Source organism: Lepidochelys olivacea (assembly GCF_965140295.1).
Source record: "Lepidochelys olivacea isolate rLepOli2 genome assembly, chromosome: 7".
Lineage (NCBI taxonomy): Eukaryota > Metazoa > Chordata > Testudines > Cheloniidae > Lepidochelys > Lepidochelys olivacea.
The window spans coordinates 122,731,054-122,758,658 of NC_140417.1; the positions used below are offsets into that span (position 1 = coordinate 122,731,054).

Here is a 27,605-nt window from a genome sequence, read left to right on the forward strand (position 1 = left end):
TAAGTCTCTCTGGTCACTTATCCGGGTGAACATAAGGCCATGTCTACACTACAGCCGGTGTCTGGCAAAACAGACCCCGCCCCCCCACGTCAGAACCCGCCCACGGACTACAATTCCCAAGAAGCCCCGGGCCTCCCCTCCCGTACAGACTACAGTTCCCAGCATGCAGCGCTCATAAAGCGCACAGCGCCCAAGCTGCCCTGCGCTCCCTTTCCGCGCATGCGCCCCGCAGCCCGGGCTGTCGCTCCCTGGCTGGCGGCTGCGGCGAGTCCCCGCCATGGAGTCTTACGATGTGATCGCGAACCAGCCCGTGGTGATAGATAACGTGAGTCCGGGCCCGGACCCCTCAGGCCGGCACCAGGGAAGGGGGGGGGGGCGGGAAAGACACGGCCAGCACGATCCCTTTGTCACCGGGGCCCCGCCCTGCCGCTCCCTTTCCCCGGGCGAGTCCCCTCAGCCCCGCCCCGTCCTGATTTCGGGCCCTCCCAGGCGCAGCGACGGGTCAACCGAACTCAGGACACGCCCTCCTTCCCGGTTTTTCATTGGCTCCCGCGCCTGTCAATCACCGAGGACGGATCATCCGAACCTGCTGGTTCGACCGGTCTCACCTCCGCGGTGGTGCCCGGGCCCGGAAGTGTTTTGATGGCCTGATTGGCTCTCTCGGCTGTCACTCGCATGGGGTGCCCTGTCCCTTTGCTCAACCTGACGAGCCCCGCCCCTGAGGAATGTACCTGCAGTGATTGGCTACCGTGGCTGTCTGTCATAGGTAGAGGCTGGGATCCCATCAGGTTCCATGGTCCATTGCCCTGCCAGGACATCTGTGGCTAGTCTGGGCAGGTTTGGGGTGAAAGCTCTGCCCTGACCAGGCACCCAGCGTGCATTGCTGAAGTGCCCAGCAGGACGTGGAGCCTCTCGGACACAGCCCCCAGCACGCACTGCTCCATCTTGAGATCAGAGGGTATGCCCTCTTCCTGGGGATAACCGCTCCCAGAGTGCACTGCTTCATCTCCAGACCAGTGAGAAGTGCGGCTCATGGGGATGACGTGACTGTTCCCATAATACGCTGCACTGCCTTGAATTTAACAGTCGGGGCATGGCCTGCAGAGATGATGGGTTCTAGCACATGGCCCTTCTCGTTGATCCAGAACTTTAATCTCTGTGGGAGACACCTCAGTATTCTAGATGAGGTCGGCTACATGCCTTAGTGAAGTACTTCAGAGCCCCATGCAGACAGCAATTTCGTTAGCTCTGATCCGCGGGGCCTCCCAACAACAAGGACTATTCAGTAAAGGATGAGAGAAGGAGGGGGATGGTTTAGAGGCAACCTGATTTGTTACAATGGGTCACACACTCGGTCTCCTCCCTTCAGCCCCTTGATGCCAATATTCCAAACAAATTTTACTGTTCACTTGTCAAATGAGGGGATCCTGCCTAGGCTTTCATTGTTCTCCATCACCTTTAACAAAAGGATTCAGGAATAATAAATGGGCTTGCTTGGCTTGCAGCTCTGAACAGCTCTGTTTTCTTGTACCTTGCAACTTTAGCCCTTCTAGGATCACACTTGGACATCCTAGCATGTCTGCCCTTGTATTGGGTGATTCCTAATTCCCTCTTATTGCATTTTCACTGTCAATCCCAATTGCCACCTGGAAATCCACCCATGTCTTGAACTCTTTCATACCAATGTGCCTTTCCCAGTAACTAATTCCAAATATATTTCAGTGTTGTGACTTGTATGTGTCCAGATGGAAGGCATGACTCTTGTTTAACTCTTAGGGAAACATCTCAAATTTCCTGTGGCTCCTGCCATAGTTTGTATTGCTGGCTTTTACACCCACAGTTGATGCGTCTCTTTAGGATCGAGGAGAAATGCTGTCTAGAAGTTAGACCAAGGGTTTGACTTGGTAGGCCTGGTTTCTTTTCCTTGTAGAGAGATTTTCCTGAACTGCAATACCATATCTTAACCCTTCAAACTTTGAAACCTGATCCAGACAGTTTGGTTCCCCTCTCCCTATTCTCCCACTAACTCTGTGTGACCTTGGGCAGGCTGCTTAACCTCTCAGTGCTTTAGTTTTTTCATCAGTAAAATGGGAATAGTGGTGCTTACCCACCTTGGCAAAAGGCTTGTGATCTCCTAGGATGAAAACCATGGGAGAAATGCAAAGGAAATGTTATTAGAACTTAGCGCTAATAATCTGCAGACACTGCTTGTTGTCGAGCAAGGTATAAAGAGGCATATTAGCATATCTGGTTTCACTTTGTTCCTGACTAGTTAAATTGAGATTTTTCCCGGTATATGTGAAAGAAATAATTGAGAAATTTATGTTGTGAGATCAGCATTTTTCACTGGCAAGGCTCCCATATCAGGATCTTACAGTGACATTGCAATTTTGGAGCTGTCCGTGAGTGATAGAGGAAAGTGCTAGGAGAGAGAAAGTGGAAACAGTGCAGACAATATACTACTGTTCTGCACTTCTTTGTAGTGCCTTTCATCAGAGAGTCTCAAAGGGCTTTACAAAGTTGGGTATTATCCCTGTTTTAGGCATGTAAAATGAGGCAGTGAGACTCGAGAACAGATCCAGAGAGTCCCGATTCCAGTCCTGCTGTTACCACTAGTAATACCTACTCTTACCTATTACTGTTATTTATTGCCAGCTGAAAACTCATGTTTACAGCACCGGGCTTCTGTTGTACAAAGCTGGAGGTTGGGGTTGCTGCACAATACTGGCTTAACACTGCCTCCTTTTCCCATAAGTAATTTGTAAATTACTTGAATCCCCGTTCTGCGATGAGTGCCATGTGGGCAGATTGCTACACCCCCATGGAGCCTCGCCAAAATCAGTGGATGGGTGGCCTTGGTGAACATAAATGAAACCAGTCGAGGTGAAGGGCCAGATTCATCACTGGCCTCGGCAAGGGCAACTCCACTGACCTCTGTGTAGTCGTCCCTACTTGCATGAGGCCTGACCTGAGAGAGGAGAATCAAATGTGTCTTTGTAATCTGTATGTTGTTGTTTTCCACAGCTGATACCGCACTACTGGATATTGTTTCATTTACTGAATTTCTTTTTTATGCTCTTGATGTTAGCAAAAGAATATCTACCAAAATGGAAGTGAAAGTGGTGGAATGTGTTATTTCCATAGAGAGTGAGAACAGAACAGATTTCATCTGTCGGTGATTTTCCATGTTTATTCGGATTGTAAACCCATTCAGGGTTAGTGAATCAGTTTTGTAGTCCACTACAAAGCTGGTGAAAAGGGTGTGCTTGTGCTCCCGAAGTTTAGGTATTGTAAATAAAATATATTTTCACTGACTTTAAAACAATCTTTAGGGTTTTTTTCCCATATGTAAAATGCAAAACCAATCAGGATAACTGATAAAGGAAGCTTGATAGATCTTTTTAAATCTGTTTTAATAAATTTTAATATGCTTTTGGTGTGCAGTGTTGTTGTAGCCAGGGGGGAGGTCATATGTTTTTGCTGTACTTAAAATTGCTTCCACCACATTCCTTGAAATGAACTTCATTCCAGGGCAACATAACTCCCCAGAATATTTATTTTAAAACCATGATTCTTGACCTGGCAATGTCCCTTTAACCACTTAAATTCTTTTCTGTGTGGATCTGTTGGGACAGTGAGCAAAGATTAAATCGATTCACCTACCTAGTGCACACAAGTGTACCTTTGTTTAGAAAGATTAAAGCGTTTTACAGGGAAACTAAATAGACTGGAAAGCATTGTCAACTCTCATAATAGAGAGATGGCTAACAATTGCGATTGGATTAGTGCCTGGTACTGCTGCATTTGGGCCAAGTCCTGCAGGCTCGTGTGTTCCACTGAAGTCCAATTCATGTTTTTGAGGAACAAATAATCTCAACTGATTTTGAAGTTTAATAAGTAAGTTAAAAATGCATCCCTTGCTGGGAACCTCTCAGTGTTAAATAGGAGCATCATTGTTCTCCTGCAGCTGCTTCCCTGGAGCCAGGCATGCTGGCAGTATATTGAATTATTATCGAGACTCAAATATTAAATAAGAACTGTCTTTGGAGGAGGTTTCCTTACTGTATTTATTTATTCTGCTCTTTGCTACGGTGAATATCAAAGAATGAAATTGTGTATTGCCAAGCATATATTAAAGCTGTTGCCTAGGAAACTCAAGACTGTGTTTTGTAGACTAGAATAATGGCTTTGCTCTAAAACGGGTGGTCAGAAAAGAGTCCACGTCAAGCTGACCCGTCTCTTATTTCACAGATCATTTCTGTCTGTGAGTAGGTTAGTGCAGCCATCCAAGAAAGTTATGGGCCATCAAGCAGGAGTCTACTCTGGGTCACACAGAACATCTTAACTGTGCTCTGATGGCAGGATGGGGATGACTCACAGTGCTCCAGCATGGGTTGGGGGGTAGGGCACTGGCCTAGGAGGCAAGACCTGAGTATTAATCGTAGTCTGCCCCTTATTGGCCGAGTGTATTGGGGCGAATCAGTTTGTCGGCCTTCCTGTCTGTAACGTGACGACAGAGATACTAACCCGCCTTTTGGGGGTGCTGTGAGCTCTGTGGGTGAACTGCACCATTGGTTGTCTGGGATCCTGTGTGGTAGGTAGAACAATCCTCTTGACCTGTAAACCAAGAAGCCGTGCTGGGGAGACACTGAGGGTGAATAGAGAACCCCATTATTGGAATCGGTTGGCTTCAGCATGCATCAGATGCCTCACTCCACTCTCATCTTTTAATTGCATGCCTTTCCACGAAGGCGCTCGTTTTCAGGGTCCTGAGTGAGTAAACCTTGATTATCTCCAGAGAGAGCATGTGAGAGTCTGTTGTTTATACTAAAAACCAGGGAGTTTCCCTGAGATCACTCTTTGTTTCAAGATGGCGCTCCTATAGAAAGGGGAAGAGGAAGCGGAGGAGGGGAGAGGATCTGCAGTAATTGTGGTAGGCAGCCACATTCCCAGGATGTATCCTGAAAATATCCATGAGGATTTGCTGTTTGGTCTGAGAGATTTCTGCAGCTCCAGGAGGTCAGCTGCCCAGCCCAATTGTTACCAAAGATTCAAAATGCTCGATTTTTAACTACTCTACATGCTGCTCCTGTGGGGTTTTGCTGCTTTGAATAGTGCCTCCCTGCCTCTCTCTCTCTCTCTCTCTCAAAAAGAAAATCTCCCGTCCTTGTTGTATCCAGCCTCTTCTCACTGGCTTCCTCTTGAATCCGATCCAAGCTCCTTATTGCATCCAAAGCCCTGTGCAATTTTGCTCCCACATTGCTCTCTGCTCTTGTTTCCTTTTGCTCCCTACTTGTCCCCGTAGCTCTGCCGAGGCTGCGCACCTATTATTGTTGGCCCCAATCATGGCCCAGGACCCCACTGTGCTAAATGCTGTATAGCCACAGAACTAAAAGTCTGTCCCTGCCCCAAAGGGCACACCCCCTTAGCTTCTTCTCCCAGCCTCAACTCCAGTCTGTTTTCCATGTGGTTCTCCCCTTAATACTCCTCCCTGGCTCAGTCAGCCACGCCTCCATCCTTTCCTCCAGATCCCATCTTCAGGCACAGGTCTTCTGAAAGGCCTGTGAACCCTCCTCCTGCCCTTCTAAGACACGAAACTGGCATGGTTTGGCTAAACTCTGCCATTTAATTATTTGCTTTGTATTGCCCTCTCCGCCACCTGTATATATTGGTCAGATTAGACCGGCAGCCTGTTGGAGTGGAGGCCTCTTTTTCTGTGTCTGTTGAGCCCATAGCATACTTCTGATGCTAAACAGGTGACAATGTTCGGGTCTAAAATAATCTGCTGTATGAAGCAGACTCCACGTTGTGGGACTGCTGTGTGCACCCGTGTGACGGCCGAGAGGAGCTGATACTTTTTGCGGATGTTCCTCAGCCTTCACATTCCAGGCCTGCACAGCAAGCTGTTGTCAGTGGAGGGTGGAAAATACTCCCACTTGGGCACACTGCAAAGCACATCTTCTTGAGGAAGAGCTTGTCTGGTTTTCGATCGTCCGTGCGGGGGGCTTTCTTCGCGCGGGGTCAAAGTGGGGGCTGTTCGTGCTCCATTTAACATGCTACTTGTTTTTAAATTGTTGTGAGCACAAGTGCCATGTGACTGACGTGCAGAATTATTCAATATTATTTATTTGTTTTTCACACACTTCTCTGCTCCTCCCATAGGGCTCGGGTGTGATCAAAGCAGGTTTTGCAGGTGACCAGATACCGAAGTACTGCTTTCCAAACTAGTAAGTACCCTAGTAACTCTGGTGGGGTTTTTTAGTTGCTCTGAGTATCCTAGACCATTTGCAGCCTACATAGAAGGGAGGAATGGTCTTGTGGTTTAAGCAGTTGTTGGGAATCTGAAGAAGTAGGTTTTATCTCTGGCTCTGTCACTGGGATAATACTCACCTTCCAGAGGTGTCCTGGAGCGGAGTTCAGTAATGTTAAATGCTCTGAGATTGCCTGAAGTTGCTAAAAAACGTGCAAAGGATAATTACGTATCGCTTTAGTCAAGTCCCGTGGGCTTCCAGTAACTGGTTGTAGTTGTAGAACTATAGACAGACCAAAGGTGGAATTAATTTAACCCCAGTACAATGGTCACCCTGCTCTTAGACAACGGAGGTACTCTGGAAAACTGAGAAAAAAAAAGCAGGATGGGTAAAAAAAGACCTTTTTATATTTATTCTGAGTCCAGTTCTATCATCTTTACTCCGGTAAAATGGCCGTGGATGTCAATGGGAGCTTTAGCTGAGAAAGGACTCCAGGATCCGGATGCCTGGGCACCACTGACAGCTGTTAGCTCACCAGACTCACTCTTTCCCAGGGGTGTGCGTGTGCTCACCCAGGTGAAGGAGTCCCTCGCACCATTGCTAGCAATAGCTTCTCAGGGAATAGAGAAGCACTGACTAGTTAATGCTCAGGTATGTATACTGTCTTGCATGAGACTCACCAATACTTGTAACCTCCATTGTAGCGTGGGCAGACCAAAGCACGTTCGTGTCATGGCTGGTGCTTTAGAAGGGGACATTTTCATTGGGCCGAAGGCAGAGGTAAGAGTGCCTGTTTATCAGGGATCCCCATGTGTCTGGGTGTCGTAGTTCCCAGCTGAGAAGGATTGCGGTGCTCGTGGAGGGCCATGTTTCCCCTGAAAGTGGGAGAGCTGCGAAGGGGAGTAGTCTAGACTTTCCAGTCCAGGGTGCTGCCTGCAGCAAGCTGATGTTCGTGCCCTTCCCCGGGGTGGTGGTGGTCGTTGTTTCAGCTAAACACATTTTATATTAGCTCAGCACCTGTGGAGTCTTCCTCTGCTGTCCCTGTTCTCTGCGCCCGTAGAAGGGTACTGTTTCTTTTAGACAACATCCCTGTCAAAAGGGACATAAAACTAATGTCCTGATCAGATATGATTGTTACGGAGTCCATAGCCCTTTCCTAGAGTGGGATTTCCACCCCCCCAGTGTCCTGGCTAGATTCCAATTGGACAATTACATCCTCCCTCCCTAATCTCCCCTGCAGTTTTGAATTGGATACAACATACATTGACTGCTGTGGGGTGTTAAACAACTGCCGTCTTTCTCCCCAGAGGTGGCTGCATTTTAGTGGGGCGAGATGGGATTCTGTAACAGGTTCCTATCTCTCTGTCACTGGGTATAGTTGTGCCTCAGTTTCCGCTCCAGATCTGTGTTTCAGCCTCCCCCTCTGAGCTGCAGTCTCTCTCTTGTCATAGGCCGGTTGATTTTTTTTATAAGTTCTTTGACCCTCTGGCCACAGCAAGAGAGTCTTCCTTGGGCTAAATGCTTCCATCCTTCACACATCCAACTTCACTTGCTGTTGATGCAGGGCTGATCAGTGCCAGTAGCTGTCCTTTCCTCCAGCAACTGCCCCTGTTGATGCACAGGGTGCAGGTGAGTTTTGTTCTACCCTGCCTGGACACCCCTGTTGCAGGCCCCAGAAACAGGAAGCTAGCCCATAGTCTCCTCCATCACTCACTTCACTCTTCTCTGGGTCCTCCTATTTCTGGCCTTTCTCTGGCCAGCTCACAGTTCCTTCTTGCGCTGCATCCCCATCTCTCATGGTCGAGAACCTTAAATACCAGATCTTGCTTTGCTTCTGGTTTCCATAACCTGAGCAAGAAGATTGCCATATATAGTCCTGTCTTGCCCAGCACATGGTCCCATGAATCCCTCCAGACTACAGCCCCCTTAACAATCCTATCTGTGGCTGAACTTGGCCTATAGACTCTCCTAAAAGGTCAGTGCACACCCCCATTAGAGCTTCCCATCATGCATAAACTAGAGAAGCCAACGTACCAGTTATGGATATTTGTATATCAGTTTATGAAGACTGTAGGGATGGAAGGTGCTGTATAAATACAGGATCTGAATGTGCTGTCAGTATAAAAAGACCTTATTTATAACCTGGGAATACTGTGCAAAAGGAGTTTGTCGTTAATTGACAGTCCTGGCCTTTTAAAATTCCTCCTATCCTTTTCAATTAAATACAAACATTCAGTGTTTTTCCTTGGAACTTACAGCAAGCAGATGCATCTGTAAGAGGAGCAGTGTCACTAGAAATGGACAGTGAGGAATATGTTTGGAAATCTCGCTGAAAGGCATGTTATGTTGTCTTTTCTATGTGGCTAGGAGCACAGAGGTCTGCTCTCGATTAGATATCCCATGGAACATGGCATAGTGAAGGACTGGAATGACATGGAGCGCATCTGGCAGTATGTGTATTCAAAAGACCAGCTTCAGACTTTCTCAGAAGAGGTGAGATTCCATGCAGACCCAGGGCTTTGTTGCTAAGTGTGTCAGCTATGAGGTAGATCTGGCACCTTTCCTTTGCTTTTCCCTGCAGAAGCTCTACATGTACCTGTTCATTAATCAAAATTATTGCTTCACATTAGACCTCAGCCAAGAAGTATGCAAGCAGAATGACCTTGTGGCTAATCTGATACTGTAGCTTTACTGATGATCCAGCATTCAGGCCCCGCACTCACATTCTCCCCAATGCAGTATTCCATTATTTCTGAGCTAGGCCGGGTGCTCCTAATCGTTCCTGTTCTGCTTTATCCGCTCACCAAATGTTTACTAATGAGATTGTTTGAAAGGAAGGAGGAGTAAACCCTGTGCACTCAACCTGGAGAGAGAAAGAAATAAAATAGGGCAGCCTCTGCAAGATGTCCTGCGAAATGGCTCTGGAAGTGGCTTAGAAGCGTTTCTGCAGCATGGTGATGAACTGAAGCCTGCAGCCCCTAGTCAGGGCCTGTGTTTTAAAGGCAGCCCTGCTGGAAACTTAATGATGTGACTTCTGAGTGGACAGATGGGAAAAGATCCATTTGGTCACAGCAGGATAGTCCCCTATAGTCTGTTCCCCAGGGCTCTGTCTAACTTAGCTTGAAATGGCCCAAGTCCTGAAGATTCTCCAGCCCTTCCAGTCGGAGATTATTCCACAGCCTCTGAGATCTCACTGGTTGGCAGTGTTCCCTCATTCCTTAACTTCATCCCACGTTGCTATTTATATCCCTGCGGTGCCTAAAGTGTACGAATAAACAGAGTTCTTGTGGAACACGTTTCCAATCACGCTCCCCACCCCCAATCCGTATGGACACTCGCAGCCTGCGGGGGGGACAGAGCCCCACTCCTACCTCTAGCTGGGATAGAGCGTTCCCTGCTGCAGTGGTTCAGAGCCCCAGAACGAACCCCTCTGCTGAGTTCTGTTTGTCTCTATTAAACCAGCATCCTGTGCTCCTGACGGAGGCTCCCCTGAACCCACGTAAGAACCGAGAGCGAGCTGCTGAGGTTTTCTTTGAGACCTTCAACGTGCCAGCACTTTTTATCTCCATGCAAGCAGTACTCAGCCTGTAAGTTTCTTCCCCTTTCTCTGCACAGCCTGAGCAGAAATAAGACTCAAGTGAGGTTGTCCTGAAAGCCAGCCATTCCTTTGGAGGATGACTATTTAAATGGGGACTGCTTTGCCCTTCCCAAAACCACAGGGGCGTTTGGGTCAAGCTCTGATGTTTGCAGTTTTGTCCCATGTGTAATTCTGATGTTCACCTCCTGGAAGGACGTAGAAATACACCAGCTAGTAGGCTTTTTTTTTAAAAAAATCTCTCCAGTCATTGCTAGTGTAACAAGGTCCACCACACTCAAATCCCTGTAAAAGCCACAGTCTGCAACTTGAAAAGGAGGACTTGTGGCACCTTAGAGACTAACCAATTTATTTAAGCATAAGCTTTCGTAAGCTTCAGCTCACTTCATCGGATGCATAGAATGGAACATATATATATCTATATCTTATTACTATATATCGATATATATATATACAGACAGAGAAGGTGGAAGTTGCCATACAAACTGTAAGAGGCTACAGAGTAGCAGCCGTGTTAGTCTGTATTCGCAAAAAGAAAAAGAGGACTTGTGGCACCTTAGAGACTAACCAATTTATTAGAGCATAAGCTTTCGTGAGCTACAGCTCACTTCCTCAGATGCATATCGTGGAAACTGCAGCAGGCTTTATATATACACAGAGAATATGAAACAATACCTATTCCCACCCCACTGTCCTGCTGGTAATAGCTTATCTAAAGTGATTTCCAGCACAAATCCAGGTTTTCTCACCCTCCACCCCCCCACACAAATTCACTCTCCTGCTGGTGATAGCCCATCCAAAGTGACAACTCTTTACACAATGTGCATGACAATCAAGCTGGGCTATTTCCTGCATAAATCCAGGTTCTCACATCCCCCCACCCCCATACACACACAAACTCACTCTCCTGCTGGTAATAGCTCATCCAAACTGACCACTCTTCAAGTTAAAATCCAAGTTAAACCAGAACATCTGGGGGGGGGGGGGGGTAGGAAAAAACAAGAGGAAACAGGCTACCTTGCATAATGACTTAGCCACTCCAAGTCTCTATTTAAGCCTAAATTAATAGTATCCAATTTGCAAATGATTTCCAATTCAGCAGTTTCTCGCTGGAGTCTGGATTTGAAGTTTTTTTGTTTTAAGATAGCGACCTTCATGTCTGTGATCGCGTGACCAGAGAGATTGAAGTGTTCTCCGACTGGTTTATGAATGTTACAATTCTTGACATCTGATTTGTGTCCATTTATTCTTTTACGTAGAGACTGTCCAGTTTGACCAATGTACATGGCAGAGGGGCATTGCTGGCACATGATGGCATATATCACATTGGTGGATGTGCAGGTGAACGAGCCTCTGATAGTGTGGCTGATGTTATTAGGCCCTGTGATGGTGTCCCCTGAATAGATATGTGGGCACAGTTGGCAACGGGCTTTGTTGCAAGGATAAGTTCCTGGGTTAGTGGTTCTGTTGTGTGGTATGTGGTTGTTGGTGAGTATTTGCTTCAGGTTGCGGGGCTGTCTGTAGGCAAGGACTGGCCTGTCTCCCAAGATTTGTGAGAGTGTTGGGTCATCCTTTAGGATAGGTTGTAGATCCTTAATAATGCGTTGGAGGGGTTTTAGTTGGGGGCTGAAGGTGACGGCTAGTGGCGTTCTGTTATTTTCTTTGTTAGGCCTGTCCTGTAGTAGGTAACTTCTGGGAACTCTTCTGGCTCTATCAATCTGTTTCTTTACTTCAGCAGGTGGGTATTGTAGTTGTAAGAAAGCTTGACAGAGATCTTGTAGGTGTTTGTCTCTGTCTGAGGGGTTGGAGCAAATGCGGTTGTATCGCAGAGCTTGGCTGTAGACGATGGATCGTGTGGACACTAGTGTCGTTAGGACACTAAACTTTCTAAACTACTACATGCTACAAGGGGCCACAGCAATGGTTCCCTCAACCCACCTAGCAATATTGTTAACCTATCCAACTATACTCTCAGCCCAGCAGAAGCAGCTGTTCTATCTCGGGGCCTCTCCTTCTGCCCCTCCACCCCCACGAACATGATACAGTTCTGTGGTGACCTAGAATCCTATTTTCGACGTCTCCGACTCAAGGAATATTTCCAAAATACCTCTGAACAGCATACTAATCCACAGAGGTCTCCCTACCAACACTACAGAAAGAGGGATTCTAGGTGGACTCCTCCTGAAGGTCGAAACAGCAGACTGGACTTCTACATAGAGTGCTTCCGCCGACGTGCACGGGCTGAAATTGTGGAAAAGCAGCATCACTTGCCCCATAACCTCAGCCATGCGGAACGCAATGCCATCCACAGCCTCAGAAACAACTCTGACATCATAATCAAAAAGGCTGACAAAGGAGGTGCTGTTGTCGTCATGAATAGGTCGGAATATGAACAAGAGGCTGCTCGGCAGCTCTCCAACACGAGTTTCTACAAGCCATTACCCTCTGATCCCACTGAGAGTTACCAAAAGCAACTACAGCATTTGCTCAAGAAACTTCCTGAAAAAGCACAAGATCAAATCCGCACAGACACACCCCTGGAACCCCGACCTGGGATATTCTATCTACTACCCAAGATCCATAAACCTGGAAATCCTGGGCGCCCCATCATCTCAGGCATTGGCACCCTGACAGCAGGATTGTCTGGCTATGTAGACTCCCTCCTCAGGCCCTACACTACCAGCACTCCCAGCTACCTTCGAGACACCACTGACTTCCTGAGGAAACTACAATCCATCGGTGATCTTCCTGATAACACCATCCTGGCCACTATGGATGTAGAAGCCCTCTACACCAACATTCCACACAAAGATGGACTACGAGCCGTCAAGAACACTATCCCCGATAATGTCACGGCTAACCTGGTGGCTGAACTTTGTGACTTTGTCCTTACCCATAACTACTTCACATTTGGGGACAATGTATACCTTCAGATCAGCGGCACTGCTATGGGTACCCGCATGGCCCCACAGTATGCCAACATTTTTATGGCTGATTTAGAACAACGCTTCCTCAGCTCTCGTCCCCTAAAGCCCCTACTCTACTTGCGCTATATTGATGACATCTTCATCATCTGGACCCATGGAAAAGAAGCCCTTGAGGAATTCCACCATGATTTCAACAATTTCCATCCCACCACCAACCTCAGCCTGGTCCAGTCCACACAAGAGATCCACTTCCTGGACACTACAGTGCTAATAAACAATGGTCACATAAACACCACCCTATACCGGAAACCTACTGACCGCTATTCCTACCTGCATGCCTCCAGCTTTCACCCTGACCACACCACACGATCCATCGTCTACAGCCAAGCTCTGCGATACAACCGCATTTGCTCCAACCCCTCAGACAGAGACAAACACCTACAAGATCTCTGTCAAGCTTTCTTACAACTACAATACCCACCTGCTGAAGTAAAGAAACAGATTGATAGAGCCAGAAGAGTTCCCAGAAGTTACCTACTACAGGACAGGCCTAACAAAGAAAATAACAGAACGCCACTAGCCGTCACCTTCAGCCCCCAACTAAAACCCCTCCAACGCATTATTAAGGATCTACAACCTATCCTAAAGGATGACCCAACACTCTCACAAATCTTGGGAGACAGGCCAGTCCTTGCCTACAGACAGCCCCGCAACCTGAAGCAAATACTCACCAACAACCACATACCACACAACAGAACCACTAACCCAGGAACTTATCCTTGCAACAAAGCCCGTTGCCAACTGTGCCCACATATCTATTCAGGGGACACCATCACAGGGCCTAATAACATCAGCCACACTATCAGAGGCTCGTTCACCTGCACATCCACCAATGTGATATATGCCATCATGTGCCAGCAATGCCCCTCTGCCATGTACATTGGTCAAACTGGACAGTCTCTACGTAAAAGAATAAATGGACACAAATCAGATGTCAAGAATTGTAACATTCATAAACCAGTCGGAGAACACTTCAATCTCTCTGGTCACGCGATCACAGACATGAAGGTCGCTATCTTAAAACAAAAAAACTTCAAATCCAGACTCCAGCGAGAAACTGCTGAATTGGAATTCATTTGCAAATTGGATACTATTAATTTAGGCTTAAATAGAGACTTGGAGTGGCTAAGTCATTATGCAAGGTAGCCTGTTTCCTCTTGTTTTTTCCTACCCCCCCCCCCCCCCCAGATGTTCTGGTTTAACTTGGATTTTAACTTGAAGAGTGGTCAGTTTGGATGAGCTATTACCAGCAGGAGAGTGAGTTTGTGTGTGTATGGGGGTGGGGGGATGTGAGAACCTGGATTTTTGCAGGAAATAGCCCAGCTTGATTGTCATGCACATTGTGTAAAGAGTTGTCACTTTGGATGGGCTATCACCAGCAGGAGAGTGAATTTGTGTGGGGGGGTGGAGGGTGAGAAAACCTGGATTTGTGCTGGAAATCACTTTAGATAAGCTATTACCAGCAGGACAGTGGGGTGGGAATAGGTATTGTTTCATATTCTCTGTGTATATATAAAGCCTGCTGCAGTTTCCACGATATGCATCTGAGGAAGTGAGCTGTAGCTCACGAAAGCTTATGCTCTAATAAATTGGTTAGTCTCTAAGGTGCCACAAGTCCTCCTTTTCTTTTTGTAAGAGGCTATTTAGTTAAGATGGGCTATTATCAGCAGGAGAGAAAATCTTTTGTAGTGCTAATCAAGATGGCCCATTTAGACAGTTGACAAGAAGGTGTGAGGATACTTAACATGGGGAAATAGATTGAATATGTGTAATGACCCAGCCACTCCCAGTAGGGGTCAGTTCAGCTCCACTTGTGGGAGTGCTGGTATAAACAGGGGCAAGGATTTTGTTGGCATTTGTAATTTTACCACCATGTCCTCTAGGTCTGCCTGCAGTAGTGGTTCGTGGTCTTTAAAATGCTGGTGGCTGCTGGTGCCTTGACTAAATTAGTGCCCCATGGTTGTTACCATTGGGGGGGGGTAAACGGTTGGTGGCAATGGTGGAGGAAAGGCTAGTGTATCCAAAGCAGTACCTCTCGCCCGCTGGCCTGGCATCGCAGCCATATTGTGCCCGCTGTGGAAAGCTCCGGGCTCGTGCTGCGTACCAGCTGTACTCTCTAGGCAATGTGAGGCACCCGAGCTGGCCGACATAACGATTCCTGCCCCTTCAGCGGTGTTAGACTGTGGCATTTTGGGAGATAGCGTGAGCAGGGAACTGTGTGTGACTGGCTGGCTAAAAGAAGGATTTGCAGAGTTCATCTGCAAGGACTTCTGTCCTGGTCTTTACCAAGCCATATTAAACCAACGGAGGCTTTATAAAATGGCTGTATTTTGTGCGCTGTCCAGTTTCAAATGGATCAGCTAGTGACCCTGGGATTAATCCTATTTCTTTTCAAATCCTTCCCTTTTTTATTAGTAACCCACTAGATTGTTAAATGCATTTTTTAACTCTAATATAGTATTCTTCATTCCGGTCATTTACTTTCTGCATTTCGCTTATGAAATTGGACTGATCAATTTTACTTTTTCACTTTACCAACGTTTACATATATTGATTATAACTACTTATTTTGATCCATAGGGCATTTTGTAAAACGTTATTTAAAAACAATCACCCCAAATCCTGCATCAAGGCCAAAATTAAACAGAGTTCCTCAGAACTGAAAAAAACTTTACTTTAAAAAAAAAAAAAAAAAAAGTAGAAATGCCCATTTCAGAAGTAAGCTGAATTATTCTGCAGTTACTTGATTCTCTCTCATTGCTTTATGATTTGTCTGTAGTGTAAACATGGCATCCGTTGGGCCAGGTACAAGTTCAAGTGACACTTACGAAATTTGCTGCCTGTCACTCAAATACGATCTTTCCCTCCTTTGTTGCAGTTACGCTACAGGGAGAACCACAGGGGTGGTGCTGGACTCCGGGGACGGCGTTACCCATGCGGTTCCTATTTACGAAGGGTTTGCCATGCCTCACTCCATTATGCGGATCGATATCGCTGGCCGCGATGTATCCCGCTTCCTTCGCCTCTATCTCCGGAAAGAAGGCTATGACTTCCACACGTCATCAGAGTTCGAGATCGTCAAAACCATCAAAGAGGTGCCCTGCTGTCTGTGATTGGTCTAGGGGTGATTTCTGCAGTGATGAGCCAAGGAGTCTATGAAATGGGGTGCAGATCCTTAAGGGCCAGCTCCTTGATGGCAGTCTTGGCAGCGGGGCCCCTAAAAACTGAATAGGCCATTGAGCCAGAACTCCCCTCTGGTTCTGACAGAGGCTCTCTTCATGTTGGGGCGGAGACACGGAGGCTGGTCAGCTTGGGGGACGCTCGCATTGCCCGTGCCTGTACTGTACCGGTGGTGCAGATAAATGCAGAACTCCAGTCCCAGGGCTGGCAGGGCGGCACCTTCCATTAGCACTAAAGTCAGCTTCTGTGGAAAAAGGACAAGTTAAATCCATGCCGGATCTGAATGAGAAGTGTGAAATCTTCCATAGTCCACTGTTCACAACGATAACATTTAAAATGCAGTGTCCAGATTAGAGACACTCTTCTTAGGAGCCCCGACCTAAACAGTATTTTGTGATCATTTGCGGCAAAGTCTCTCACAAATATGCACACTCCGGGAAGTAAACAAACCAGAGCCATCTTGGCTACTGTTGTGTTAGAAACACAGAGGAAGGCAGCTCATCTCTGCCAAAGAAGAGGACAAAACTGAGGTGGGGGTGGGGGGAGGAAGGAAGATGAATATTTTAACTACAAGAGTGACTGATTCTTAGGGTAGCTTTGCCTCTCTCTTCGGATCTCGCCCAGCAGTTTCGTACACACACAGGGCTCCCACAGATTGATTGCAATGGGGGCTTTGCCTCTCTAGGTGCTGAGCTACTGGAGTGACTAGCATAGAAATGCTCATAAATGCGTACAGGCATTCAGACTGCAGGATCAGTCTGGTAGTGATTAGAGCCCTTGAATTTCTGACTCTCGTTGCTGAGTAGTGACATCTGGTGGATAGCTGCCACACTGCCTAATCCCTTCGCATAACTGTGCTGTCCATTTGGTTTAAGACTGATGATGCGTGTGCCTGGTCACAGTCTCTGATCTCCTGCCAGCAAGAGAGTGAGAGAGGATAGAAAAGATGCTCGTGGCTTGGGAGTCAAATTCAAATGCTTCGATCGCTAAGTGAGCGGCACCCACACGTGGTCACTGCTGCAGCCGAGTGACTTCAGCCGAATGCACAAAGCTCTGGAGGTGTGAGGCTTGTAGGTGGTTGTTTCTGTTTTGTGAGTGCTGATTACAAGAGAGGAAGGGCTGGCGTTTCCGTGGCTAGAGAGAAATATAGAAGATTCTCTTCAGCTCTTCACAAGTGACTAGGAAACATCCTGTAGCTTCCATGCCTTGCAAGATGCCAGGCTTGGTAGGATGGGGAAAAGTGAGAAACATACGTGCTTCCAAATCGGTGGTATATTGCACCTTGGAAACACTCGTACAAATGGCCAGAGTCCTTGGTGCGCTTTGCCTCTTAGAAAAAAAACAACGAAACCGCCTGTATTGTGATCTCTGCTCTAGCTCTCGGGCTCACCCATCTCCCAGGAAAGTGTTGACTTTCTGAACCTTACCCTTCTGAAAGCTGAGCTCCGGAACAAAAATGGAGATGAGCCCAGACTTGTATGCTGAACCTCCTCACTAGCGAAGCTGGGGGAGTGGAGAGTTAGCACATATAAGAGCTTTAAATTTGCTTTCCCTCCCCACACTCCTCCCCCCCCCCCCCAGTATTTCCTGGTTCACCAAGGAGATGCCAGAATTCATCGTTCTCCAACAAATATCAAGGGTTGCAGTGAGATTTCTGCTGTTGGTTTTCACCAAGGCAGCAGGCAGTGCTGCAAGCTCATGATTGTATCATAAGCTTTACTGTTTGATTTCCTTAAAGACCCAAGTTGTGGAGACAAGGAATAAATACGAGAATTTCTACTTATTTTTTTTTTTTTTAAATGAAAGTTTGCAGCCCTCCTGGTTGTGGAGAAAACCTGAGTGTAACCTAAAGGCTTAAAACCAGGAGGAAAAATAAAAAAGAAACCCTAATTTATTATTTGTCATGTGATATATAAACCAATAATGATTTTTTTTGGTGCCTGACATGATTTTTGAAGGACTGGGGTTGGCGGTACTGAGGTGCTGAGGATTTCCGAGAGAATCGTTTTTAAAAGGATTTTTAACTTGCTTCAGCCTGGTCAGTAAGGACAGTAGCAGTGGATTTCTGGGCTTAGCCCTTTCATGTTTTTATTCTTTGCATTTTGACTTTCACACTGTTTCCTTCCTAACTAGCTTGTGGAGTTGCCTGGCAAGCATTTCCATCTCTCTGATACGTGTGTCCCAAAAAGGGACCAAGTCAAAATAGCAAAGCTTCTTGCAGAACAAAAAGGTCACAACGTTTCTATTTGAAAGTATCCGAATGTTTTTGTTTCCCCATGAAGCTCTATAGGGGCAAAGCTGCCAGGAGTCTTCGGTGCACCATGGGAGATGTAGTGCAGCTAGAGAGTGGGGGCCAGAATGAGGTACCTCAGTGGCTCAGGGTAGACTAACAAATGTTTCAGTTCAGATTGATCTGAAATATTTGTTTGTCCCAACAGAAGGTTCTGCTAAAAATTGCTCTCTTCCCAGAGGAAAACCATTTGGTTAGGAGCCCTGCTCATCTGCCTGCGTTCCCTTTGCAGCGTGCCTGTTACCTGTCAATAAACCCACAGAAGGACGAGACGTTAGAAACCGAGAAAGCCCAGTACTACCTGCCAGATGGAAGCACTATTGAGGTGCGTAAGGACAAATATTAAGTTATTCTTCATAAGAAGCTCAGTGTTAGTAGAACGTCCTGGCCCTCTCACTGCAGGGGCCTGGGAGGTCTTGATAGAAATCTCTTGCTAAAATGTAGCTGCAGTGGGGACAGGATTGCTCTTGTAAATGGTTAGAATAGTTCCTTATTGATTTCTTTCTAAAGACCTACAGTGATTGAACCAATTCATAAATGGTTTCTGATAAATATAGCTTCCCCCTGAGGATCGCTGCACACCCGTAACTCATTGAAATCCCAGTGGTCCAGAAACACGTGCTGTTCCTGGCTAATGGCACACGGCTTGCTGTTAAATCAGTGACACGGAGACCTCAAGTGCAGGGGTCTGCACTAGCAGGTTCTGATGCAGGATCAGGGACAGGGTGAATGGGTCTCGGCGTACTGCAAATCCTGCAGCAACCTGTAGATGGGGTTTATCTTCTCTAACAGCACAGAAAGAAAACCTAAAGGTGAAATCTTCCGGATGAGGACGGGAGGGAGTATGGGTTTTTTTTTCCCCTAGTGCACCAGACTTGGAATTAGGAGGTCTGGGTTCTGCTCCAAGCGCTGCTGCTCATTTACTGTGGGGCTAGGAGCAAGTTGCTTCCTCAGTTTCCCCTCTTCCCCCCTCTATAAAGTGGGAGGTAATAATTTACTTAGTACTTCAGTGGCATGTCAGAGCTTGCTTCATGTTCATGAAATGTTTGGATCTGTGAAGCTACATGGGTTATTGTGTGTGAAAGGGAGCTGCCCATCAGCCTTGTGTTCGTCCTCAGGACGTTAATGATGTCACACAAGCATCTGGTAGGTCAGAGAGACTCTTTGTAACTCGCTGATGTTTCGGTCATTGAAGGGTTAAGCGGCTCTGCGATACGGGCATAGGCCACACTCCTGCTTGGCGCGCCCTGGAAGCTAACCTGGTCCCTCGTGTCGTTTGCAGATCGGCCCTGCCCGTTTCCGAGCCCCCGAGTTACTGTTCCGGCCTGACCTGATTGGAGAAGAGTGCGAGGGGCTGCACGAGGTGTTGGTGTTCGCTGTTCAGAAATCTGACATGGACCTGAGGCGAACGCTCTTCTCCAACATTGTGCTCTCCGGGGGCTCCACGCTCTTCAAAGGTCTCTTTGCCTTCCGACAGGGCACGACGCCCTGAGCCAGGGCTCCTGACCCAGCCGGATTGCCCCGGACGCCACTGGGGGTGGGGGGTGAGGTCATGGAATCCCAGGAAAGCCCTGTTGGCTCCTCCAGCTGCTCTCAAAGGGCCAGGGCAGGAGCGAGGCTTTGTCCAGCTTAGCAATGGAGACACCAACACTCCCCTGGGAAGACGATGCCACAGCTTGAGACGTTATTCCTTTCTCCAAAACTTCTGCCGACATCCAGTCTCCTCCTGTTACTCCTTGTCATCCCCCGAGATAATCCCTCCCCTGCTTGGAATTGCCTCTCAAGCTTCTGTAGACTTTTGGCATCCGGCTCCCACACGTGTCGTTGATGCTCTCCCCTTGCTATCCTGTCCTTCCCCTTCTGCCATCATCATTTTGCCTAAGAAAGCACTGAACAGCCAGGCTCTTTCTGCTCTTCCATTGCACCGTTTTAGGGCAGTTTCTTTATTAAATCCCTAGAAAGCTGGTGCACATCCTGAGGTTCCCTTAGGTCTCTGCTTTGGTGGCAGGGCTGTTGAAATCCCCCCAGGCGTGAACTGAGCGTGTGCAATGATTGTAGCCACATCCACGACTGGATGTCCCTGCCCACCGTAGAATGGGGGTGATAAGAGAAGGATGTAGAGGGAGAGATTGTTCTTAAAGCCAAGGGGTGTGTTACGCTCTGAGATGATGCTAATGGAACAACTAGCTCCTTGCTGTAATAGAAATCCCAAGATCTCTGACATTCCAGCAGGAGTCAAGGTAAAACCACTACTCCTATAGATGAGTCTCTCCTGGGCCATCTGTGCTTTCCAGGGGTCACTCACAACCACTTCCTCAGTGCAAGCCTCCCTGAAAGTCCCTCAGAAGCAGAGTCTGTGTTATAAAGGCCACAGACACTTCCCAGCATGCTTTGCAATGAAATGAGTGACAGCCAGGCTCGCCTTTCTCCCCTCTCTGCTCTGAGGGAATCAGACATGCTCATGGGGCTTACTCCTTCCACTTTGTGGCAGGGCCGCTCTGCACCATGGCATGAGTCCACCCCTCTGGTAAGAGGATGAAACTCTCCAGGACCTGCTTCCTGGTCCTCCACCCCCATCTGGTAGCACTGGAGGGACAGGAATTGAGGGGGGAAGGGTGCGCCTACGCAACCTTCTCTGAGCTTTGTGGTTGGGAGACTCAACCAGATAGAAACAGGAGGTCAAGCCTACCTAGCTCTTCTGAGACTTCTCCTTTCTCCCTAGGGACAGCTTGTCTTCTCACTTGCCCTGATAAAGCCATTCCACCAATCCCGGCCAGGATCGGTGACCTTTGGAGGGAGTAGGTTGGCTAGGAGCGTGAATCCAGTTATTACTAGCACTAATCTTGGTTAGTGCGTAGGGACCAACCAAGGTCAGGGCCCAGTGTACTAGATGCTGTAAAAATACAGAGTGGGACCGCTCTAAATTATACAAAGCCCCTACATCTGTCATATCAGGATCTTCTTTCCGGTTATGCTCTGTGGGCTCCCCAAGCCTGCCAAGGACTATGGGAAGGGACTTTATAGGCTTGGGCTCAACGGCCGTTCCCCGCAGTATTTTGTGCAGAGCGTTGCTGCATCTGCAATAACTGGTTGGGGGCCATGATCAGAGGCCCAAACTAAAGGCAAGTTTCCTTTTCTGTGCAGGCTTTGGAGACAGGCTCTTGAGCGAAGTGAAGAAACTAGCACCCAAGGACGTCAAAATAAGGGTAGGGGCGCTCTCCTCTTGAGGCTTTCTGGCTTGCCTCTCCCCTGCCATGCACCAGCGAGGTTCAGCAGCCTTGAGTTCCTTGGAGACACCAGGCTGAGGTGTCCGCTGTCCTGCCCTTCAAACAACTCCAGGTTTTCCGGAACAGCTCAGGCACCCTGGTGGTGGCTGCTGTTCCAACTGAAACCCATTTGGGCTGTGGAGAGAGGTATCCTGCTGGCATGCAGCCCACCTCCAGCATCTCTGGCCATGGTCATTCACTGGCAGTGCAGCTTGATGGCAAAAGCAGTCCCAATGCATGTGTCTGATGGGTGGGAGTGACTGTGGGGGGGGAGGTAACTGGGGAGCAGTTTGTATTCTGGGGACAATGTTAATCTGAGTTCTCTGCCTCTCCTTTCAGATATCTGCTCCTCAGGAGAGATTATATTCCACGTGGATCGGGTACGTACTGCAGAGCGACACCATAAAGCACTTTGGCCGCCGAGCCTGGCTTTAACTGTGTAGCTCACACCTGGGCCCTGCCCGCACTACAGTTAGAGCCAGAGTAGCCCCGACCATATTGGGTCATGTTTTTTGTGAGCAGGGTTGTGGTCTTGTCCCTCATCCTGGGCATGGTCCGTTCATCGTAAAGCCGTGCTGGACTCAGCACAGTCACAGGTGCAGCCTCTGCCAAGGAAACACTGCTAACTATGTTATCCTGTTGTGGTCTCCCCAGTCCTCCCAGTCTCACCTCATCCTGCGCCATCCCAGTCAGTGGGAGCAGGCCCTTGGATGGTAGAGCCTGGGGCTGGATTCCCCTCTCATTGATACCAGTTACTTCAGTGGAGTTACTGCTGATTTAGACCAGTAAGTGAGAGGGGAAATCGGGACCATAGGCTCCTATCTGACCGTGCCCATTTAAGGTGCTGTTGAAATAAGAAAAGCCACTTTGCTGGCAACGCCTGTGTTCTGCGGCTTGCTGGCTGTTGGTGCAGTTTCAGCTCCCCCATGGACAAAGCATGGATGATGGTGGCTGAAAGCTCAGCATAACCAGTGTGGGCCTGAAGCGAACGGGGATTCGGTTTGTAAGCTCTTTGGGGCAGGAACTCTCTCTCTGTGTCTGCACAGCGGTTAGCACCCTGGGGTTTTGGCCCCTGCCAGCAGCCTGGAGGTGCTGCCGCAGTCCAGATAACACACAAGGGAACAAGACCCACACTAGGAGCCATTGGCTTGTCCCGCTGTAGTAACACACTCGCTTGTTCCCCCCAGGGGCTCTATTCTGGCCTCGTTGGACACTTTTAAGAAAATGTGGGTTTCAAAGAAGGAGTACGAAGAAGATGGAGCCCGTGCCATCCACCGAAAAACCTTCTAGCCTGGGACCCGTCCGAAACTCGCTTTTCTGAGTCCGAGTGTCTGTGAGGAGCTGTGTGTGTGTGCGTGTGTGCAAACATGGCCCTGGAATGTCACGGAGCAAAGAGGAGGAGAAGGATTAGAACACTACTTTTTTTTTTTTTTTTAAACTGTAGGAGGAAAAATAACCAGGCCCCATTTCTCCGGTATGACCCATTCCCCTTTGACCTTCACTCCTCTTGTGGCCACCTCTCACGCTTAGAAATGGAACAGCTGGACAGAAGGGATCTGAGCACTGCAAGTCACCTAGTCAGGTTGTAGTCACATAGCCTAAGACTCCAAACCCTGGCGTGTCCTTACCCTACGGCACTCCACAGCACTGGCTGCTTAGCTCTTCGTGGGTGCTCAGCAGCGAGTGTCTCTCACGGGCCAGTTCTTTTTTTTTTTATTTTTTTTATACAGAAAAAACACATTGGGAGCAGTTACAACCCCCTCCCCTTTTTTTTGGTTTTGTTTTTGGTGTGTGTGTGTGTGTGTGTGTGTGTGTGTGTGTGTGTGTGTGTGTGTGTGTGTCAACTCTTAGCCTGCTCCATGGGTATGGACCACAGCTGCACAGCTGGAGCAACTGCTGATAGGACTTAGTTTGTGTTGCATGGTGTAGGTCACAACCACCCCTCCTCTGCTCTGATTGTACTAGATGGTTATGATCTTAGTCTCTTGTTCACGGACGTTCCTTCTCCTTGTGAGGCAGGTGCCCAGGATGGGTACAAAGGCACTAGTGTGTTTGCTTTGAGAGGTTTACAGGGCCGTGTCCTCTCTCTGTAAGAGAGGAAGCTGCATTTTTCCCCCTTTCTCCCACAGCAGGGTCAAGGAACCATCCATTTTCAGCCAGACAAAACCTCTTCCATTTGATCCGTCCTTGGGCAAAAAAGCACATTGTAACTTTTGAATTATTTTATTTATTGAAATGTTTAATATCTACGTTACTAACAGAGCTGCTGTTTCCAGGGGCAGCGGCTGCCCCTCTGGGTGAGTCGTCTGCTCTCCTTCCAAGACCCTTCAACTGAATTTTCCATTGTTTAATGCTAACACTAATGTTTACAGCACACATGCCTAGCATCGTAGCCAGCTAGTCAACCCCACAATGCTTCTTGGTTACCGCTAGAAAGTCAGCGTTCTCTAGGAACGCAGCACGTGAGAGGACAATGAACGGGGTGGTACGTTGGCATCATCATCAGGTGCCTGAGCACTGGCTCTTCATGCCTCTGTAGTGTTACGCGCGGCTAACCCTTCCGGCATGACACCGCGACAGCGTATGGAAGGCCACGTACCTGCTCTGGGTGGGGGTGTTCTGTTCTGAGGGAGCAGCTGGTGCTTTTTACTTCTCAGTGTTTTTGTTTTTTAAATGAGGTTGCTGCTGAGAACCAAATATTTTGCCTGGTTTAGCCACTTAAGTATTAGAGGAGAACTCAAGGGAGTTGTGGAGTCAGGGTAGTAGCCTTATCTCTACATAGAGCCAAGTCTGGGTCTTTGAAAAGAACAAGCTTGGGGTAGGAGGAGGGGAAGGTATTTTAAGTAGGAAAGAAGCATCCTGGAGAAACCCAGAGCTTTTCCTACCTCCTCACAGATTTGCACCTCTAGGGACATGGAGGGGGAGAGGAACCATCCAAAACTTTTTTTTTTTTTTTAAAGCACCTGTTTTTATTTTAGATACTACATAGATAGTTGGAGATTCAATCCCTGGATTTAGAATATTCAGTTAGCTTTATTTCTACTATAAAAGCCAGCTGCCTCCATCAGACATGCAATGATGCAAATGCAGACTTTGGGCTTATCATTAAAGGGAAAAAAGTGTTAATGCCTGCTCCTTTAGAAGACCGTCTGGCTAGTGCGTTTTGTTTTTTAAGTAACATGCCTGTGGTAAATCCCTGCTTTGTGCTTTAAACGGAAGCTGTAAACACCAGTAATTCCTACACGTGCTGTTGCATCCTTTGCTTCACAAGCTCCCCTTCCCCTCTTAACACCATGCCTGCAGCGGTGGTACTGACAGGCTCCAGGACAACTTCTGGCTGGTAGGGCCTGTGCCGAACAGAATCTGGTCGCCCCAGCTCTGCAGGGGAGCGACGCGGTGTGGTGGGAGGGATAGAATTTTCTTCTTAGCCTGCCGAGGAATAAATTCCAGGAGGAGGCTGCTCCCAGCTCAATCCCGGTGCCTCTCCTACTGCTTTTGTCAGGGCAGTGTCTGTTTACGCTAGCAAGAACGTGAGTGGGAGTCGGTCTCACCTTCCACTCCCCCAAGAAGAGTGAGGCTGGCAGTACCATGCTGTTGGAAGCTGCTGCAATCGCACCCAGTTGTATTTGTGTATTCAAGTGTCTTAAAATCCAGTTAGGGCAAAACACCCCTTTAGGAACAAAGAAGACAGAGAGGGAGGGGTGCAAGATAGGACCTTTCCGGGGCAGTAGCTCCTGCTACACCAATTTCATTTGTTATACTGCACCAAAACCAGTGCGGCCTCCAGCCAGAGGGGGGCTAGTGCCATTCGTAGAGAGGGGCAGCTGCCACCTTTTTAAAATGCACAGAGGCCCAGTATGCCTGAGCCAGACCTTAATGCAGCTGGGGTGTTGAATAAGGTAAGATCAGGGCCCTCCTATCTCAACACTGGTGTAAACTGACAAAGCCTCACTAGGCAGCCTCATTAACGCCCTTGAGCATTTTGGAGGGAGACTTTGGTGACATTAAGGGCTTGTCTACCCGGGCAAGGCTAAAGCGTTGCTGTGGCAGCATTTTAACGTGCCTTGCGTAGTCGCCGCAGAGCGCTGGGAGAGGCCCTAAGACCCACCTCCACGAGAGGTGTTGCTCCCAGCGCTGGGGCACGGTCTACCCTGGTGCTTTCCAGCACCCAACTTGCTGCGCTCGGGGGGTGCTTTTTCCCAGCAGAAAGTTGCAGGGCTGGTAATGGCCAGTGTAGACAAGCCCTAGAGGCTGGCAGCAGGCAGAGAATTTTCTACAGAAAGTCTCCCTCGAGGTCAGGCGCTTTAGGAGTAGCGGGGGGACAGTGGGCAGTAGCCTATAAAATGTTGTCAGCAGCAGCCATGTAGGCTGCAGCTACGCTGTAGTTTGTTATAAAAGCACCGAAGCCTAAAGCAGACAGCACAAGAGAGAGAGCTCTGCAAGGAGGGCCGATTCTCCTAGGCCAGCTGATAAAGTCCATCCCCTGCACCAAGGTAAAAGAGACCGAGGATAGAATTGCAGTGCCCGCTAGCGCCAAGTCTCTTTTTGCAGCCTTGTAAGTCAGTTGCTTATTGATTCCCTTTCTGTATCCCATCTGTGCACTCCACTCTGTAGCCTGCCTGCACCAGGTAGATAAAAGTTTGTTCTTAATTCACCTCTGAGCTGTAACAGTCTCCTTCCCTTGCAAGTCTGGCTCACTAGCCTGCTGTGAGGCCATCGGCTGTTGAAGGTCTACGCACTCCCTAAATCTGATTTAACATCCTGATTTAGAGAGTTGCCAAGGAGGTGGAGGAGGGTCTCCCTCAGCTGTAAGCAGCTAGTGCTACCTATGGATTCCCCCCCCCTTGCCAATTTGCTGCCTCCCTAGAGAACTAAACTTGAATTTAAAATCTTTGCTATATCATCAGACGTGAGCCTAAGAAATTACTGTCTTTTCCAGACACACAAGGAAGAAATAGGCTTATATAATTCCCACAGGTCTTAGCTGCTCATGTTTTGATCACCGCTTCTAGGAAATGCTACACATTTATGACAGCTTCAGTAGTTGGCAGTGCAGAGAAAAGGGAAATGAGAGGATTAGACACCACGCTTTAATTTGCATGCAGGCAAATTCTATGTGGCCCCCATCCATTTGTTTGCATGACTTGCAGCACATTCGCTTTCTAAAGTGGGAGCAGGTTCAGCCATGCAGGCTGCACCCTGGCCTAGAACTAACCTACTCAAGCTGCAAAGCACCAGAAGGGACCTCTGGTATCAGCCAAAGCTGCCAGATGTGGTTGTAGAAAGCAATGAGATGCAACAGTCCACTTCAGGATAGGGTAGTTTGGGAACATACTTCCATGCAGTGCCAGCTTCCCGCCTGGACGAGGCAGAGAGGCCAGCTACACCGTTGCATCGTCTGTTTGCAGTGCACTACTCAAGCAGTAGCATGTATTATAAAGGCTTAGCCACTAACAGCTGGTGTTGCAAAGGCTCCCCCATTTTCCCTCCCCACTACTGAACTCATTTCCCCTGCAAATAACTAGTGGGAAACTGGGCTGATGTTTAGCTTCCTACTTATCCCAGTCCTTCTAAGAACAAAGTAATGGTGGGTTGAAGTAAAAGGCCATTGCTGAGGAATAGCTGCTGACACAAAGAGCCTGTTCCATTGGAAAATAAGCTGTACTTGTATTCACATTGTTGGACAGCATCAGCTAGCAGGTGATGCGTGGAAGGGAATGACACTGTGTTAAGAACAGCATAGGACAGCTTACAAGTTTGCTGCCTCTTCTCTTGCCTGACCCCATATTCCTTATCCGGACTTGGAGCTAGTAGGAGCAGCAGCTCTGGGCAGGGTTCTGTTTGTAAGCCCCACTCACCAGCCAAAGGCGCTGTCTGCAATCTAGCGTTCGTTCTATCAGCCTGACGCTGTTCCTCGCCCACCTCTCCCAACCGTGGTGCCTGCTGGTACCCAACATACCTAAATAAAGCTGTTCATATACAAAAACCTGCATCTCTCTGTCTGCAGAGGGGGGCTGGATGGGCTCTTACACCAAT

General features: G+C 48.1%; 1 protein-coding gene across 1 annotated transcript; it reads left to right on the forward strand.

The window, feature by feature from the left end:
- The first annotated feature begins 216 nt into the window (after positions 1 to 216).
- ACTR1A (actin related protein 1A) lies at positions 217 to 27,555 on the forward strand. Its single transcript, XM_084633445.1, has 11 exons — positions 217 to 325; positions 6,163 to 6,227; positions 6,956 to 7,031; positions 8,619 to 8,744; positions 9,714 to 9,838; positions 15,712 to 15,928; positions 18,536 to 18,628; positions 19,586 to 19,760; positions 21,448 to 21,509; positions 21,909 to 21,949; positions 22,757 to 27,555. The coding sequence occupies exons 1-11, from the start codon at positions 278 to 280 to the stop codon at positions 22,857 to 22,859; spliced, it is 1,131 nt and encodes a 376-aa protein (XP_084489571.1). The 5' UTR covers positions 217 to 277; the 3' UTR covers positions 22,860 to 27,555.
- Positions 27,556 to 27,605: the final 50 nt, after the last annotated feature.

Bases quoted from the DNA above. Each gene is read 5' to 3' on its own strand.
- ACTR1A (XM_084633445.1), top strand. From the start codon at position 278: ATGGAGTCTTACGATGTGATCGCGAACCAGCCCGTGGTGATAGATAAC. The intron at 9,839-15,711 runs GTAAGTTTCTTC...CCTTTGTTGCAG, and splicing joins ATGCAAGCAGTACTCAGCCT to TTACGCTACAGGGAGAACCA. The intron at 15,929-18,535 runs GTGCCCTGCTGT...TTCCCTTTGCAG, and splicing joins TCGTCAAAACCATCAAAGAG to CGTGCCTGTTACCTGTCAAT.